This window comes from Aphis gossypii, chromosome X, assembly GCF_020184175.1.
Source record: "Aphis gossypii isolate Hap1 chromosome X, ASM2018417v2, whole genome shotgun sequence".
Taxonomy (NCBI): Eukaryota; Metazoa; Arthropoda; class Insecta; order Hemiptera; family Aphididae; genus Aphis; species Aphis gossypii.
Window position 1 is genome coordinate 38,420,938 of NC_065533.1, and position 19,237 is coordinate 38,440,174.

The window sequence follows — 19,237 nt, forward strand, 5'->3', positions numbered from 1 at the left end:
ATTATATATATAGCTCATTACATTCTACACATATTTCTTGTCACTGAGTCAATTTTTAGATAGATATTATTACTAATACATGGTAAGATTTTATAAAATAAAATAAATTTATAAAAATACTTAAATACTTTGTAAACAATCTGAAAAATATTGAACAAAAAAAAAAATAGAGGATACTATACAAACTACCATACATATATAAGTATGTTTCTTTCCTCATTAGAAAATAAATGATATATCATACTCAATAGAATTGATTATAGAACAATCTTTAAGAATTTTTATTTCACGCACTTTTTTAAAAAAAATATACAAACTTCAAGTTTCAATTTAAAACATTTAACTAAATTTAATTTACCTAAGCAATTCAATATCACTTCATTTGATCCCCATTTCAATATTAATATGTTTTTATACATAATCAACAACACAATAGAATAAAACATAGAGTAAACATGTAATTTTGAAAATAGAAATTACTTTTTTGTTTAACATTTTTTTGAAATTTAAAGGAAATTTCACATGTTTCTAAATTTATTTTTCTATAAAAAATATAGGAATTGATAAAATGATCTATTAATAATAATTGAATTAACGTACTACATTCTAAACAAATTATGGAGTTTTTTTTTATATAAATACAATTTAATTTAAATTAACTTAATTAACTAATAATATAATATATTATTAATTCATTTACAATACATTAGTTGAGTAAATAGAAATATGTTTATGGTAAGGGTTAACAGTGGTTTTTTTCATTATAATTAAAAATAGAGCTTTAAAATGTTCTAAACATAATAATTATTTAAAAAATAAAAATTTAATTTGCAGTTTATTTAAATTGTAATAATAAATAATGGTAATAATTTTATTTTGATACTTAACAAACTATTTTTTATGTATGATATAAGAATTTATTTTAGTACAACTGGTACTTAATCACATTCTTAACTATAATACTGTGCATAAAAATATAACATTTATGAATATTTAATATATGAAATAATAGCGATGAGTTCACTATAAATCATATCATAATTATAATTAAATTGTAATGTTAACAAACAAAAATATTCTTCTGTATTGGATAAGACAAGTGCTATAACATATTATAATTCGTAATAAAAATTTGCTAGTAAAAATATATCGAAAGAAAAAAAGTAGAAATTTAACTCTATAAACAAAGTCTTTAAAACTCAAGAACTAAAAATTAAATTAATATTGTTCATAAATAGATCAAAAGTATTTTAAAAAATAATGATATTTATAAATAATTTTCTAAATATGATATTCTATTTAAATAGAAAATACAAGATAGATATTAAAAATATACTTTGATATTATTTTAAAACTATATAACATTATTTTTTTTTCTATGAGATAAATAATTGGTAATGGAATGTATTACATTGCTTACTTATTAATTGAAATAAAAGAAAAATAAATAATTTTTTTTATTCACATTTACTTTTTACAGTTATCATAATTTGGTTGGTTTGGTGAATTAAATATAAGGCACTGATAAATACTGCATTGGCACTGAAACAAAATACAAATGCATATCATTATTTCAACAAAACTATAAAACTAATTTCTACTATTAAAATAATAATAATAATAATAAAGTATAATTAGTATTTTTTTTTTTAATTTTTGGCAAGCATTATAATAGTACTTAGATTCAGGCATAAGAAATACTATCTTTTTGTATATTTTATAATTTTTATCATATTTTAAATTTTTAAAATTAATTGTTTTAATAATGTCAAAATACAAAATGTTGATCATTAGCTTATAAATCGTAATTTTAACTAACCAATAATGTAGTATATAAAAAATTTAAAAGATACAGTTCAGTAAAAATAAGTTCTTTTATTCATAAAATAATATATATTTTTTTTTTTAATTTTTTTCCATTTTTAATCACCAACATTTATTTTATTTCGAAAATCTTAAAAAAAAAAATGTTCAACATTTTTGTTTTTAAATTGATAGATTTTTAAGCATTTATATTTATTATATTTTATATAAATTATAATTAATGAGGTTAGATATTCAGTTACTTAAAAGATATGAATGTTCTGTATTTTTTTCTTTGATTTTATTAAATAGGTGTTAGTAGAATTTTTTTTGAGTTGCTAAATTGTCAAAATGTAAATGTCACTAATAATTCTAAAACCTTGTAAAGATTATATTTATGTTTTATAAATAAATTATAAATCTACTTACTGTCCTTCCTTGAAATAATCTTTCAGTGTGTTACTGAATCGCTTGGAATACTTAACAAACTCACGTTTTCTCTGTTCTAATGCTTGTTTATTACTAGGCCCTGGAATATATGCAGATACTTCGTTTACTGCATCAAGTAATTTTTTTATAGCACTAGCTATCTCTCTGTAATTATAAATAAAATAAATAAGTGTACCTATAACCAACAATTAAACAAACAATTATATTTCAAATCTTAATACAGTGAAACTTGAATGTAACGATATTTTCTATTTAACAAATTATACTTGAGAACCATGACCTTCATTGATAATTATATTTAACAAATTCCTCTAGAATAGAAAATTTTTTTGTTCTCCTGAGACTTTGTTAAATAAAAGTTTCACTGTATAATTTATAATTTACTCATTTAATAATATCTTTAAGCACTTAAATATTTCTTAGACTTGTTATTTAAAAATAAATTATTTTACATTTTGAAATTAGTTGTTAAACAAATATAAGATAAAAAATGTGAACAAAAAGCTGTTAAATATTTATTGAATTGTTAATTGTCACATTATGCGTAGTAGTTGCTACTCACTTACTTTACCACTTAACCACTAATAACTAACATAACTACTAATGATTATGTCGTGTCTCTGTATGATTTCCACATAGTCACTTTTATATTTTAATATATTTATAAAAGAAAGTAAAAGCTTATAAATTATACATATATTTTAGGTAATATAACATATCTGACTAAATCTATAGAAAATACACAATAAGCATTATAGATAAATTATATTTAAAAATGAATGCCACTCCACCATTATTAATGGTTCAAAATCTAAATGACTAACTAAATATATACATATTTATTTTTTATTAAACTAATATTTGTACCAAGTCATATCAAAAAGTTGCCATGCATAATTAATCATACTTATTATTTATGTAATAGCAATAAAACTATGAAACTGAGTTTTTTTTAAATACATAAACATTTTTGGTAACTCACTTAATTGTTTCCAAAAAGGTTTTACGATCATTGATTTCATCTGGTATTCGACTTAATATTCTTTTTAAAGCCATAGATTTTTTATTTAATTCTTGAAATGCGTCTTCAGATCTATTTAACCGATATTCACCACCTAAACAATATGTGATATTTTAGAATGATTTGTATTGTTAGTAAAATATTTTGAAAAATTAATAAAATATATAATACAAAACTAATACTATTTACATACCTAATAAACTTTAACTTAATTATACATTGATAGTTGATACATAATCCTTAATTTATTTAATTTATTAATTCACTATACAAACATTTAAACATTTAAGAGTTGGTAAAGAATAATATCAATCCTAGTTTGTTAGAGTTCTTAATTAAGAGTTCTGGATTTTGGAAATCAATTAACCACAAAACAAGTTTTGATAAATACTAACAATAAAAATCTAATCAAAACAATTCTTAATTTAACTTTTATAAATATTTAATATAGTATAATCATAAAATCTACAATCCATTTTGTGCTTATGTTAAAATTTGATAAACTTGGGTAATTAAATATATTTTTTAAATTATAATCTAAAGTAGAACAGTAAAACAGTTTTTAATGATGCATAAGGTACAATTAGGTATTAAAAACAGCATTTTTTTTCCAAAAAAATCCATTTTTTAAATTTTTAATAGAATAAATGTTATAATACCTTTATTACAATCTATGAAGTAGATAGGTAATACAAAGTGTTACGATAATAAATATTGTATAGTAAGTTATTATGAAAAATATATATTTACTTTGAACAAATCTGAGTAAAATTAAAAAAAAAAGAAAGTGGGTACCGCTCTGCTGTACATTAGGTGCCACATGGATCACTATTATATATTATAATCAATTATTTGAATCCAATGATAGGTAACATTGTATACAAAAAAACCATTCTGAACGAAGATGATTTTTCAGCCTAAGATATAATTTCCAGTGATTGGTGAAAAAGGTGGTTTAGGTTTTAATGACCTGAATATACCAAAATTTAAGTTAATTATTGTAAGCTAAACTTATGGCAAATCTTGTATTAAATTTTCAACTCTTAGCTACTTATACAAAAATTTTTATGAATTATATCTACAAAATAATTTTCAAATATTCATGATTTTGACACTTCAAAAAAAAAAAAAATTCTCTGAAAAATCGAAAATTTCAGTTGTCTATATAAATAGCTCAAAAAAAGTCAAAATATTTTCAAAATTGAATCATGTAAAGAAAATACTAATCTAAATAACTGGTGACATTTTCAAATATCTACGACTTAAGCTATTTGAATAATAACAAATATTTAAAATTGTTTGAGGATAAATCGTTATTGTTACACTATGTCGTAAAAATTTAAAATTCAAACGCACTTAAAATTTTTCCTATAATAATGCTTCCAGTTTTTTCTATAGTTACTTGAAGGAAAACTTATTGAAAACTTAGTGTTGAATTTTTTAACCTTAGTTATAAACACAACAAATTTTATGATTTTTCAACTACAAAATTACTTGCAACTTTTGCAGATTTTGACATATTTCGTAAAAATTTGAACTATAGACGCTTATAAAAAAAATTGTGACTAACGATTTTTGATTTTTTAAACTACAATATGAAAAACCCATGAGCAAACTTGTATTACATTTTCAAGTATTTTTGGCAATCCAACATTTTTTTATCGACATTTCAAAAAAAAATTTCTCAGAAAAATCTAAAATTTTAGTTGTCTATAATTAGCTCAAGTCAAAACATTTTGAAAATTTAGCCATGTATTAATAATAATAATATAAACATGTGGTTAAAATTTCAAGTATTTACAGAGATTAATATTTGAGTAACTACCATTTAAAAAAATCGATTTGGTCGAAAACTGGTTTTGCGTAAAAATTCCCGTTTTTCAATCACTTTTTTTTTGTTTTTCTCGATTATTTTGAAAACTAATGGAAAATTTTAAAATGCATTAATGGCTAATGCACCATGTATTCACTTTTCCAACGGAAACCACCCCCAAAATTTGTAATTGAAGCATTATTTCGACTAGTCATGTTGTACACGGACACACAAAAAAAAAACACACATCATAGTAAAATCAATACATTCATCATTCCATTCAGAATCTAAAAGGAAATGAAATACTTATTTATACCTAATTGAAAATATCAAAATCAACAGCTTACCTAAAATTATTATTAGATTATTAAAAATATCAATTTATGTACTGAAGATAGCTAAGTAGTAAGTATGTTTGTAAAAATAAATGAGGAATGCTGAATTTATGACTCCGAAGTATGGGCATGTGCATATAATAACTTCAACTAACACAATAATTAATTAGATTAATTTCTTTTTCATGTTGCGCCATGTTTTTAAACACAATGTTTATATATCATTAAGTTCTGTTTATTATTTATAATTTTACTATAATGATAGTATCATATTTATTAATCTTAATAATTATTTTTATAATGTATGTTATTATCGTGTACTATACTGTACTATATTAGTGTTCTAAGTTTAAATTTTATTTGTCATTTAATTATTTTTACTTACTGTACCATTGTTCTAATAGTCTAAAGGGTCTTAACTTGTTTATAAATAAATAAACAAATAATGTATTATAGCTCTATTCAATTTATAATTAATAAATAGGTAATACACAAATTTTTACTCATTTATAAATAAATAAATAAAAACTAATAAAATTGTTATATATTCATAAACATAAATTATAAAAATTATTGACAAATCACAATTCAATGAAAATACTCTGGGTGGTTAGTACCGCAGATGCTAATGGAGCGGGATTTGGAATAACCGGTATTTCATAGCAATAATTAACGCTGTTTAGCTTGCACACACACTCATTATATGCTCTCTCAATAAATGTTACGATCAAGATAAACACAGATAAGTATCAGAAATTTTAGTTGTTATTTCATTGTTGTTGTTTTTAAATAAATATGTAATATAATATTGATGAAAAAATAATTTTTGTATTTTTACTAATTATGTTTATATTTGAATGTAGTGCATTCTGAGCATCCTAGAGAATTTTCCACTGGTAAAAATTATAGTTTGCATGAAAAGTTTTAAAGTTTTAATTTTAAATTAATATTAAACAAATTGCATCATGTCTAATAAATATAAATTTATTAATTTGATTTTAATTTCTGAAAAACTGATAATAAAATGCAAAAAAAAATAATATTGTTCAAAAAGTACTAGTTTAAATTAGGCTTATCCAGAGTGTATTCCCTTGCCACTTAAGTTTAGATAAAATTTGTCATTTAATAATGTACATACATATATTACATACAAAGTATACATCTTTGCATAAATTTAATTATTAGATATTTTAAGAATAATATTAAGTAAAATCTTAATATTATCATAAAAGATAAAACCACGTTTAATATTATAAGAAATACTTCAGTTATTTAGTCATTTGTGAAATCAATGAAATATTCTGTTGAAAATACCTTTAAGTAGTAACTAAAATGAAATTATATGAATTTCTAACAAATTTATAATAACGTTCATAATATTTTATTAGTAATCGATTAATTATTGGAGTTTGTGTTATTTATAATAGGTATTTGAACTCGTAAAATTGGCTAATAATTGATTTTAGATACAAAAAACGGCTAGTGATGATATTGAGGAGGTAAAGGTATATAAATGTTATAGTAAATTATTAGAACATCCAAAATATAAAAGAAGTAAAGTTAGATATTAAATAAACCTAAATACTGTTGGAACACTTTAAGGACCGGCATAAAAATTAGTGTACTGTGTACAACTGTAAAATTATAGTTGAGTTGAATAATTATGAACTATTTTTATTTTTTAATGTAAAAAATACTGTAAAATAATCGTATTTAAAATCACACTTTTGTAAAACATCATATTTCATACTGACTACATTGATATATCAACCACTAAATATATGTAAATGGATACAAACTGTCATCTAATTATTGTTACAATAATTAACCTAACAATTCAAAATAGAGTTAATTGTATAATATACATCTGTAATTTGTATACTTGATAGTTAAAATTTAAATTGATAATACACCTTAATTTTTGTTATGCAAACTTCATATGCAACTAAAATAAGAAAACTTGAGTCTTATATTTTAAAGAATAAAAGTATAAATAATTATTTTAAAGTTATAAATACTTAATAATTAATGGTACTTTAAAATTTACCTTCTAGATCAGAAACTGTGCCTTGAAGTCTCAATACACTCTCATTCATATTAATGCTAATATCACCTTGTTTCATTATACCAGCAACCAAATTGTATGCAAACCCAGGATGAGTATTTTCAGTTTTAAACAATGCTGATCGTAAAGTTTGAGACGCAGAGACATTGCGCTTCTCCAACTAAAAATTACAACTTAATTTAGTTTTATCACAATAACATTCAAGTAAACCACATAAAAACAATTTAATTAAACATTTTTTAAAGGGCCGAAAAAATGATAATAAAAAACATTTTCGAAATGATAGCTATAGCGTATAATAATAAAATACCTGAGATAAAATCGGCCTGATCAAAACTGGTAGTACCAGAGAACTGACTGGCGTTTCGTCGCTCATTTTCATTATTTAGCGACAAAGTTGAGCAATATGATGGGCATCAGATCTTTTTCCAGAGACGTTGGCTAGACGGGACGGCGTTGTACGGCCCTCGGGGCGTCTATGATCGGCAGCGTATGACGTTTTGGTTGAATCAAAAAAACAGTAGTGACTGCGTTACATGTCCTCCGTTGATCTTTTATTCGTCGTCACGCAAACGACAACGATGCTTTTGGCAGTGTTAATGTAGTTTGTCGTGGTCATAAATAAGTACAAACTGTCAGTGGACACTGCTCATTATCGTTGTGTACGAGGAAATAGTGAATAAAAACAACACTATCAACGGAATAATAATCCGTGTGGTGAAGCACTTGTCTTCTGGTTCGGGGGACGAACACGAGAAAAAGTATAAAAAAAAAAAACCATGATAGCGATAAGCAAAACTGCCCGCCCATTAACACCAAGAACGGAGAACGTTTGGACACACTGGGGTGAAACGTTCCGCTAACTCCCGAAAATTCAAAACGATTGGAGGACTATGGAGGTGAACCTTCAAAACTCGAAAATGTAGGCCTGCCGAACAATCGATTGATCATAATTCAATCGGTTTAATTTATCGAATATCTACATACACAACCGATCAGAATACCATTTTTATAAAGAAGAAAATGTATGCATCCCTTCTTTAAACAAGACGATAGCAGAACATCCGACAGCGATCTAGCCTCGTTTCTAATGATGAACTTAACACGTTCAATGATGACTCCCAATGTGGATCGGAGAGAATTCTTCAACAACATGGTTGTAATTATTATCTTTGTTTTCTAGTTGCTTTTATAATTAATATTAAAGCAAGGTTTGGTCATTAGTATATTAATAACTTGCTCTGTATTAAATAGGTAGGCAAGCTATTCACATTTTTAATTTGATGATACACACTAATTAGGTGTAATGTGTTATTAAAACTAACAACGCGAAATGTATTCTATTGAATGTAAATTTGTTATGTCGCACAATGCACATTTGTAAGATTAAAGATGGAGACAACACATGAAAGAATAGACGTTTTTTAGAGCTACAAGAAAACAATGATATCATTGCATCAGTAATATAATTATTTTTTTTTAAATATAAGAATCAGAATTACATTTAAAGTATTTTACATTTGTTTTGCTTCTAAATCAGTAAGTAGTAAGTTTGTTAAGAAGCAAGGTAAATGTGTTAAGAGTCAAAGTCAACCGAATATTATTAATGTATATACCTACCAAAAAAATTTGTGTTGAGCATAATATGCTTATATATTAGCTTTCTTTAAACCAATAAGGTGATATCACTTTTTAAATAGCTAATGTAATTTAACATATGCCTTACATTATTGCAAGTCATCATCAGTAAATTTAGCAAGTTAAGCCAAAATTTTTACATAATATACAATGTTCATGTATTAATTAAAATACATATTTTTATATTCAATAAACACATTTTTTTAACACAAAAATTTAAAAAATATACTTTTATACACCAAGAGGCACTTGTTACTATAATCTATTAATGATAATATATAATCTATTGGTAAATGTATTCTATAATATTTACAAGGTGGGTAGGCTTATTAAAAAATCAAATTACAACTAAATTATTAAATCAAGAAAATGCTTGTTAAACACAATTTATTATTTAATAGTTATGTATAGTAACAATAAATTGATCATTACATTATATTTATTATTACATACACTAAATTACAATATAATTTTAACATCAGTTTATAAACTAATTACAATTTTTAAACTGAATTTAAGCTATAAATACAAAAGTTATTTTATAGTAAAAACTAGTTACAATACATTTAATAATATAATTAGTAATATTAGACTTTTAAACTAAATTTATTTTGTAACTTTCTAACATAATAAAATGTACATTGTAAATTGAATAAATGTAAAAAATAAAAATAAAACATAAAAGGATTAATTACTTAAATTTTGTTTTGATATCTTTTCTATCAAACGTAAAAATATGTATTATGTCATTATATAACCTTTTTATATAGAAAACCTATATCTAAGAATTATTTGTAATGAATACTACTGGGAAAATTTATATTTAATCAATGCTTGAGAAACGTATTTATTACCAACATTTCATTCATATGGTTATTCTCCGGTATAATCCTAATAGTAGTTTTGATAATCTAGCAAAACTAAAATCAAGAGTCATTAATACCGGAGAAAAACCATATAAATGAATTATTTGTAACGAATACTACAGAGAAAACGGAAAAACATATTTAGTCGATGCTTGAGAAAGGTATTTATTACCAACATTTTATTCATATGGTTATTCTCTGGTATAAATCCTAATAGTAGTTTTGGTAACCTAGCAAAACTAAAATCAAGTCATCAATACCAGAGAAAAACCATATAAATGTATCATTTGTAATGAATACTACTGTTTCAGTGGTGTGAATAATTTTTATTTTTGAGGGGAGGGGGCAATTTCATCCTATTCATAGAGATTTGCATTACTGCAGTGTTTGGTGAAAATTGACGATTGAGAAAAATTTGACTTATTACTTATTACATGTTTGTAAAGCATTTCAAAATTAGTAAGGAAGAGAGTTTTGACTTGGATTTGAGAAAAATTTTAAACCAACAGCAAAGAACATTGTTGTTTTTGTTTTCAGATGATATTATCTTGTAATTAGAGGTAGTAGATGCTTTAATATTAATATTCTTATTCTTAAGTTTTTAATCTGTTACTTAATATGTTTTAGATGCAAATTATATTCCATAATTGTTTCGTATATAATATTGTCAATTTCCATTTGTTTTTATTTGATTTTCAATATTTTCTGTAATGCATATAGAATCTTTCAGACAACTGAAACAATAATTGATATTTAAAATTATCAGCATAAATACAAAAATTAACATAAATAGTTTCATAATAGTAAACATAAATATTAAAATTAATACCTAGATTGATTAGCTTGGAATTTTAGTTTTTACATACGTAAGCTAGATATTAGAAATTTAAAAAAAAACAGTAGGTATAATTAAATCGGCATGTATAAAAGAAGTTTTATTGAAGGTTTAGACTAACAATCATTCCAAAAGTATCATGTACCTACGTCAATGTTAGGGCAACATTACAAAATTGTTAAAGTAGGGTATGACTTTAATACTTAATTTTTAAAATAAATAATCCTTGTGTACAAAATTAATACAATGTAATGATAATATTTATTATAAAACAAATCAGAAATGGTAAAAATAAGAAACTTATTTACAATTTTCTGATTGGGCACTACAAAAATTAGGCAAGGATCCAATAATTGGAAATTGGAAATAAATTAATTTTTACTAACAAATCTATTTAAAATAAAAAATTCTCATTCCAATATAATGCATGATTAAGTATGCAATTCATAATTTTTAACATAGCTTTCATTATTACAAAACCAAAAACTTAATTTACATAAAATTGGTGAATTTTCACTCAATTCTAATAAATATATATATTTATACTTGTTTCAAAACAAATAATCAAAATAATCTTGAAAATTAAAAAACTTAATTGCATGAGCATTCTTTTTATATTTTAAAAGTATGTTTAAAAATTCATGTCATTCATTGTAATTTCTTATATTGCTATAAAAACATACCTACATCATTTAAATTTAATGTTTGTCATGGAGATACTAAAGTTGATAAAGGACATCTAGAGCATACTATTAATAACAAATATTTATCATAAACTAGTGTCCAAACAAGTTACAATTTTTTTTAAAAAAAAAATGCAGATATGTTTTAAGGTAAAATACTTCACATTTTGAGATAAAACTCCGAAATTTAAAGCAACTAATAAAATACTTACCATCAATAAGTAGATTGATAATATCATCGTAATTATGCTTCAATTTATCAATATTTTTTTGAATTTTCTAATTTAATGTACACATATATCAAGCAGTTTATTTTGTAGCTCTCATTTATTGGTGGAATCTTGAACATTTTAGACTTTTGTTATCATTTTTTATCTAGAAAAAAAAATGAAAAATAAACATAAATAACTAAAGTATGAATTAGTAGTATATAAAAAATAATTTTTATCGTAAATTAACTAGCTCCAGTAGATATCATAGCTTTTTATATAATAAAATAAAATTTATTGTTAAAATGCAATAGAAGTAAAATAATAATAAAATAATTTAATTTAAATAATAAAACTGATTAAAAACATTCAAATTGAGCTAAAGTAAGACTAACTAGGTACTTTAGAGTGTTGTATCTATTATCATGGTGAGAATTAGGGTACTTGTTTGTTATTGGAGTGCCAGAACTTAGCGTAAAATGTATGCCCCCATCAAATAGTATATCGTTATTGTTCCTACAATTATCGTATTTAGCTCATGATAATGATCTATTTTTTAGGAAATGGAAAAACTACATTGTTACCTTTAATAAAGCTCAATAATTTTGTCAGATTTTTGGAAAGCTTGCAAAAATTTGCAGAAAGAAGGATTCCAATATAATACTGTTAGCCATAGTAAACATTTTGTTGATCTGAACACATGGGCACACACCCAAACATCGAGTAGTTGAGAAGTTCTGCTAAATGAGGAAATAAAAAGAGTTGTAGAATGAAAAAAAATTTTCTAGAACTGTGTATTTGACAGAATTTACATGGAAAACACGTCTCGGGGATCAAAATGCATTTATAACTATCTTTAAGATATATCTGAGATCTGGTCTGTTCTAAATTCTAATTATAATAATATATATTATACATATGTAATATAATGTTAATTTATAATATTAAAATACATTTATTTTTCTAACATTTTATTATTAATAATATACATAATTCATTAATTTATTATATTGTTTATCTTATTTATTGCGGGGTGATAACAAACAAGTACCAGAATTAGTAAACAACTAATTAATAAATTACATTATGAAGTGAAACATGGTGTCTTTAATTTAATTTAATACACGGTCTATAAAAAATTCAAATCTGAATTACATAAATAGTAAATGATTAAAAGATATAAAATAATTTTATTAAGCCAATAAGGGCACCATGAAAATAATATTATAATATTACCATGCGGCGGATGTCGCATCAGCTGATGTGATGTGCAGCTCATTACCCCCATGCACTAACACCAACTAACATGTCTTCTTATTTGGAACAGAGTAAATTTCTAAGTACTTTCTTATTTAGTTATAGGATTTATAGTTACTTAATGTTATACTAATGTCCATATTAAGTTGTACTCCTAGTTTTTAAGGCTAACTAACAATTCAGGTAAAGTTCTTTCACACTATCCACAAATTTAGCAAGGTCAATTTAATAATAAACAAATATTATGTCTCACACAATATACTTGTTATTTCTTTGTAGTCACTATCATGAGTAAATAGTGCACAGGTCATAGAAACTTTTATACCTGAAGCATGGATTACATTGGGCGAATTTACTCAATACTTGTTTAAGATAATTTGCAACTACAAACTGACTTATTGCACGACGATCACCCATTCATCAAGTGTTATCACTTGCTCGTTGCTGCTCACTCGAAATTATAGTAGACCAGCTTACAATTAACACTACTACTTGGTATTTTACTCTGTGCAATGAAATCAATTAGCTAAATCACTATATGTTGGATTGCATGAACAATCACTAAGAACTTATTGAATTAATAATAAGCTAATAGTCCAATAATCTATATATATGATTTCTGTGATAGGTCCATTACATTTTATTGGACCATTAAATTAATATATTTTTCACTAACTAGTCACAATTGGACGAGTTCAATATTTCAAGTGTAATCGGACGAATGGTCTCATACGACTTAGTTCGCTGACAAGCGAAAAAAAACATCCGAGGTAATCTACGATTAAATGACATTTAACCACTACAAGTACCTACATGCAAAACGTACTAAATATGTTTTATGCTTACCTATTAAACGAAGAACCATCAGACACAGCTCGCAATTATGAGTTATGACTACGGTGAAATTTTACAATTCACAGTAGCTGTAATAATTACAGTAAATTATTTACTTACTAATCTACTTATGTACTGCAAGTGTAAGCACGACAGGTGACTGGTGAGTGACCAGCCGCCGTTGAGTGCAAACTGCAAAGCTTAGAATCATGGACTTATGAATACCAATACAATACAACAAACCTAACCTTACAAAATCATGATAAAACTATCACCAACTGGCTACTGGGCATCACCCGTTCTCCTACGCGACAAAAAATCATCTAATATTCAGACCCCCAACCGTTTCTATCGTAGTATCGTTAATCGTTGTCACAACTCACAATCATAACAAAGTAGATATCTACTTTGTCATGGTCACTATATAAAATAAATATAAATATATCGTGGTGACTTTCAAAGTTTCAGACACAAAATATAGAATAATTTAAGAATATAGAGAATAAGGTGATAACTACATAATACATAGTAATATGTCTCACAGAAAACAATAGGTACAGATATATAAAAATAAAAGTATTGGCTGATTTAGTGATTTGGCTGTCATCTAGTAAGTATGCGCTCACTAAGCGGTCTACCGCTAATAAATAAATTAAAAATTTTAATTATCATCATAATATAGTATATCATTATTTTAAATAAATTCAAAAAAATAATAATAAATCAAAAAGCATGTCAAAAAAATTGATGTCAAAAATGATGAATATTGTGTTGTTTTATGCACATTCGACGAAGCTGTAGCAATAATTCAAATTATAAAAGTTTTCATCTCTCAAAAATGCATTAAATAAATCCGATTTATTTATTCCTTGCCACCGTGTTTTCGACATTCCGTGAAATAGGTACTTGCAATATGTTTCATTGAATCATATGTACTATGTTAAATTATACTTTAGATATTTATAATAATTTGTGGTAGACTCAAAAATTCTCCACCACATATAATTAAATAAATATCGTTTGCCAACATATTGAGTGTATGACTGCGTATAAATTATGGTGTCGCACCATAAGTGACAAAATGTCGAAGTAGGTATTGTTATCGAAAGTCATAAAGTATAAGGACGATAAGATAAATTGCAGTTCACTGAAAAAAAATGAATAATTTTTTTTCAATTAAAGATAAACTTAAGCCTATGTAAAAACTAGCCGGTCAAGAAAACATAACTTTTTATTAACAAATTTAAAGTGAACTTGGTACGTTTACATACATATTAATAATAAGATTTTACTTTTTTTTATATTTTATATTATAATAATGTTCAAAAAATTATATTATAATTAAACTACATTTAAAAATGACCATTTTGTTATAGTTTCAACAGTTAGAAATGATAACATAACTTTTAGATTCTGAACGGAGTGATGAATGTATTGATTTTACAATGATGTAGATATGTTTTTTTTTTTTTTTGTGTCTGTGTACAGCATAACTAGTCGAAATAATGCTTCAATTTCAAACTTCGGGAGTGGTTTCCGATGGAAAAGTAAATATCCTTGGTGCATTATAGAGGTAAAAAGTAAATATTTTCCAACAGTTTTCAAAAAAATCGAGAAAAACAAAAAAAAAAAAATGACGGAAAAACAGGAATTTTTACGCAAAACCAGTTTTCGACCGAATTAATTTTTTTTTATGGTTGTTATTCAAAAAACAAACACTGTAAATACTTGAAATTTTAACCAAATGTTTATGTTATTGTTATCTGTATACAGTTAAATTTTCAAAAATTTTTGACTTTTTTTGAGTTACTTATAGACAGCTGAAATTTTCAATTTTTCTGAAAAATATTTTTTGAAGTGTCGATAAAATTTTTTTGGCCCAATAAAAATACTTGAAAATTAAAACCAAAGTTTCTCATAAGTTACTCTTATAGTGATTTAAAAATTATAAGAATACATACGATCAATTTTTTCTTTATTAGCATTTGAAGTTCAAATATTGACAAAAATTCGTCAAAATCATGAATATTTGTAAATTATTTCATAGATGAAAATTCATAAAAAATTTTGCATAAGTAGCTAAGAGTTAACATACATACCAATAATAAGATTTTACTTTTTTTTATATTAAATATTATAATAATGACCCAAAAGTTATATTAGAATTACACTACAATTATAAATGTTCAATTTGTTATAGTTTCAACTGTTAGAAATGAAAACATAACTTTTTATTAACAAAATTAAAGTGAAGTTGGTATATTTACATACACAGAGGCGTAGCCAGAATTTTTTTATGGGGAGGGCTGAATACTTTTAACTTGAGTTTTTGAAAATCAAAAAAAAAAACAAATAAAAAAAATAGTAATTTTTTAAATCGATTATTGTATTATACAACTAATTACAAAAAATATATTATTAAATTCTTTAAGACAATTTCTGTATTTCAATTTAAATACTTCAAACAATATAAAAAATACAGCCAATGGGGGAGGCTATAGCCCTTTTAGCCCCCTCTTGGCTACACCACTGAGTAGGTTGAATAACTCAGTGTCAAAAATAATCACATAGTTCCAACGAAAAAAGTGTTGAAAATAAATGTAAGTCTTCAACAGTTCAATAGTTCAGTACTAAACCTTCTAATGAAAAAGTAGATATAATTATAATTTAATAATTTTTCTTACCTATACTTATTATAAAATGTAAATGTTTAATGTTCTTTAAAATTTAGAGTTTTTATTAGGTTTGCTAATGTTTGATTCATAACTAATAAGTAAACACAATTAATTAAATTGTGAAAGTTCCTGGAGTTTTGACGTTAAAACTCATTATAGAAAATGTAAATATAGAAACTTTGATGATGAAGTGTTAAGGTTGGGCTTAACGATTCTTGGTTTGACATGAGATGATCATATCTATTGCTTTTAATATTTTTTAAATATCGTTTTGGAAAGCTCAAATAGATACTACATCAGAATATTATGTTACTTCATTAATTTACTTTACATTATCCAATTTGCATGTTTATACAATCAGAAAAGAATACATTTTAATATTATAATTATTCTTTTATCATTAAGTCTATTATATAAAATCAATGAATAAAATTAATATAAATTAATGTCAGATGTTTCTTATTGTCTTAGATTTAATTAAAAATTAGTTTCTTAACTTTCACATAAAAGTAAACAATTACAAATTACAGTAAATAAACTCTTATAATATTATAATAATATTCATAATGTTATATTTCAATTACACTACAATTATAAATGATCAATTTGTTATAGTTACAACTGTTAGAATCGAATATTTAATTTGATTTAAGCTAATTCAAACTGAACTAGGGACGTTTACACCCATATAAATAATAAGATTTTGCTTTAATAACATTGAATATTAAAGTAATGTTCAAAATAATATATTAGATGTACACTACAATAATAAACGATTAGTTTGTTATAGTTTCAACTGATAAACATGAATATTAAATTTGATATAAGCAAATTCAAACTGAACTAGGGACGTTTACACCCATATAAATATAAGAATTTACTTTAATAACATTGAATATTACATGAATGTTGATAATGTTATATTTCAATTACACTACAATTATAAATGATCAATTTGTTATAGTTTCAACTGTTAAACATGAATATTTAATTTGATCTAAGCTAATTCAAACTGAACTACGGATGTTTACACCCATATAAATATAAGATATTACTTTTTTTTACAATAAATATTAAAATAATGTTCAAAGTATTATATTAGAATTACACTACAATCATAACAAAATTAAAGTGAAGTTGGTACATTTAAATACACAGTGGCATAGCCTGAATATTTTTATGGGGAAGGCTGAATACTTTTAACTTGTGTTTTTGAAAATCAAAAAAAAAAACAAAAAAAAAAATAGTAATTTTTTAAATCGATTATTGTATTATACAACTAATTACAAAAAATATATAATTAAATTCTTTAAGACAATTTCTGTATTTCAATTTAAATACTTCAAACAATATAAAAAATACAGCCAATGGGGGAGGCTATAGCCCTTTTAGCCCCCTCTTGGCTACACCACTGAGTAGGTTGAATAACTCAGTGTCAAAAATAATCACATAGTTCCAACTAAAAAAGTGTTGAAAATAAATGTAAGTCTTCAACAGTTCAATAGTTCAGTACTAAACCTTCTAATGAAAAAGTAGATATAATTATAATTTAATAATTTTTCTTACCTATACTTATTATAAAATGTAAATGTTTAATGTTCTTTAAAATTTAGAGTTTTTATTAGGTTTGCTAATGTTTGATTCATAACTAATAAGTAAACACAATTAATTAAATTGTGAAAGTTCCTGGAGTTTTGACGTTAAAACTCATTATAGAAAATGTAAATATAGAAACTTTGATGATGAAGTGTTAAGGTTGGGCTTAACGATTCTTGGTTTGACATGAGATGATCATATCTATTGCTTTTAATATTTTTTAAATATCGTTTTGGAAAGCTCAAATAGATACTACATCAGAATATTATGTTACTTCATTAATTTACTTTACATTATCCAATTTGCATGTTTATACAATCAGAAAAGAATACATTTTAATATTATAATTATTCTTTTATCATTAAGTCTATTATATAAAATCAATGAATAAAATTAATATAAATTAATGTCAGATGTTTCTTATTGTCTTAGATTTAATTAAAAATTAGTTTCTTAACTTTCACATAAAAGTAAACAATTACAAATTACAGTAAATAAACTCTTATAATATTATAATAATATTCATAATGTTATATTTCAATTACACTACAATTATAAATGATCAATTTGTTATAGTTACAACTGTTAGAATCGAATATTTAATTTGATTTAAGCTAATTCAAACTGAACTAGGGACGTTTACACCCATATAAATAATAAGATTTTGCTTTAATAACATTGAATATTAAAGTAATGTTCAAAATAATATATTAGATGTACACTACAATAATAAATGATTAGTTTGTTATAGTTTCAACTGATAAACATGAATATTAAATTTGATATAAGCAAATTCAAACTGAACTAGGGACGTTTACACCCATATAAATATAAGAATTTACTTTAATAACATTGAATATTACATGAATGTTGATAATGTTATATTTCAATTACACTACAATGATAAATGATCAATTTGTTATAGTTTCAACTGTTAAACATGAATATTTAATTTGATCTAAGCTAATTCAAACTGAACTACGGATGTTTACACCCATATAAATATAAGATATTACTTTTTTTTACAATAAATATTAAAATAATGTTCAAAATATTATATTAGAATTACACTACAATTATAAATGATCAATTTGTTATAATTTTAACTGTTAAACATGAAAATTTAATTGGATATAAGCTAATTCAAACTGAACTAG

At 23.9% G+C, this 19,237-nt stretch overlaps 1 protein-coding gene across 1 annotated transcript; it reads right to left on the bottom strand.

Moving 5' to 3' along the window:
- Positions 1-1,438: 1,438 nt before the first annotated feature.
- LOC114130058 (programmed cell death protein 10) lies at positions 1,439-8,248 on the bottom strand. Its single transcript, XM_027994947.2, has 5 exons — positions 7,798-8,248; positions 7,470-7,647; positions 3,236-3,368; positions 2,233-2,397; positions 1,439-1,542 (listed from the first exon to the last, which is right to left on the bottom strand). The coding sequence occupies exons 1-5, from the start codon at positions 7,867-7,869 to the stop codon at positions 1,458-1,460; spliced, it is 633 nt and encodes a 210-aa protein (XP_027850748.2). The 5' UTR covers positions 7,870-8,248; the 3' UTR covers positions 1,439-1,457.
- Positions 8,249-19,237: the final 10,989 nt, after the last annotated feature.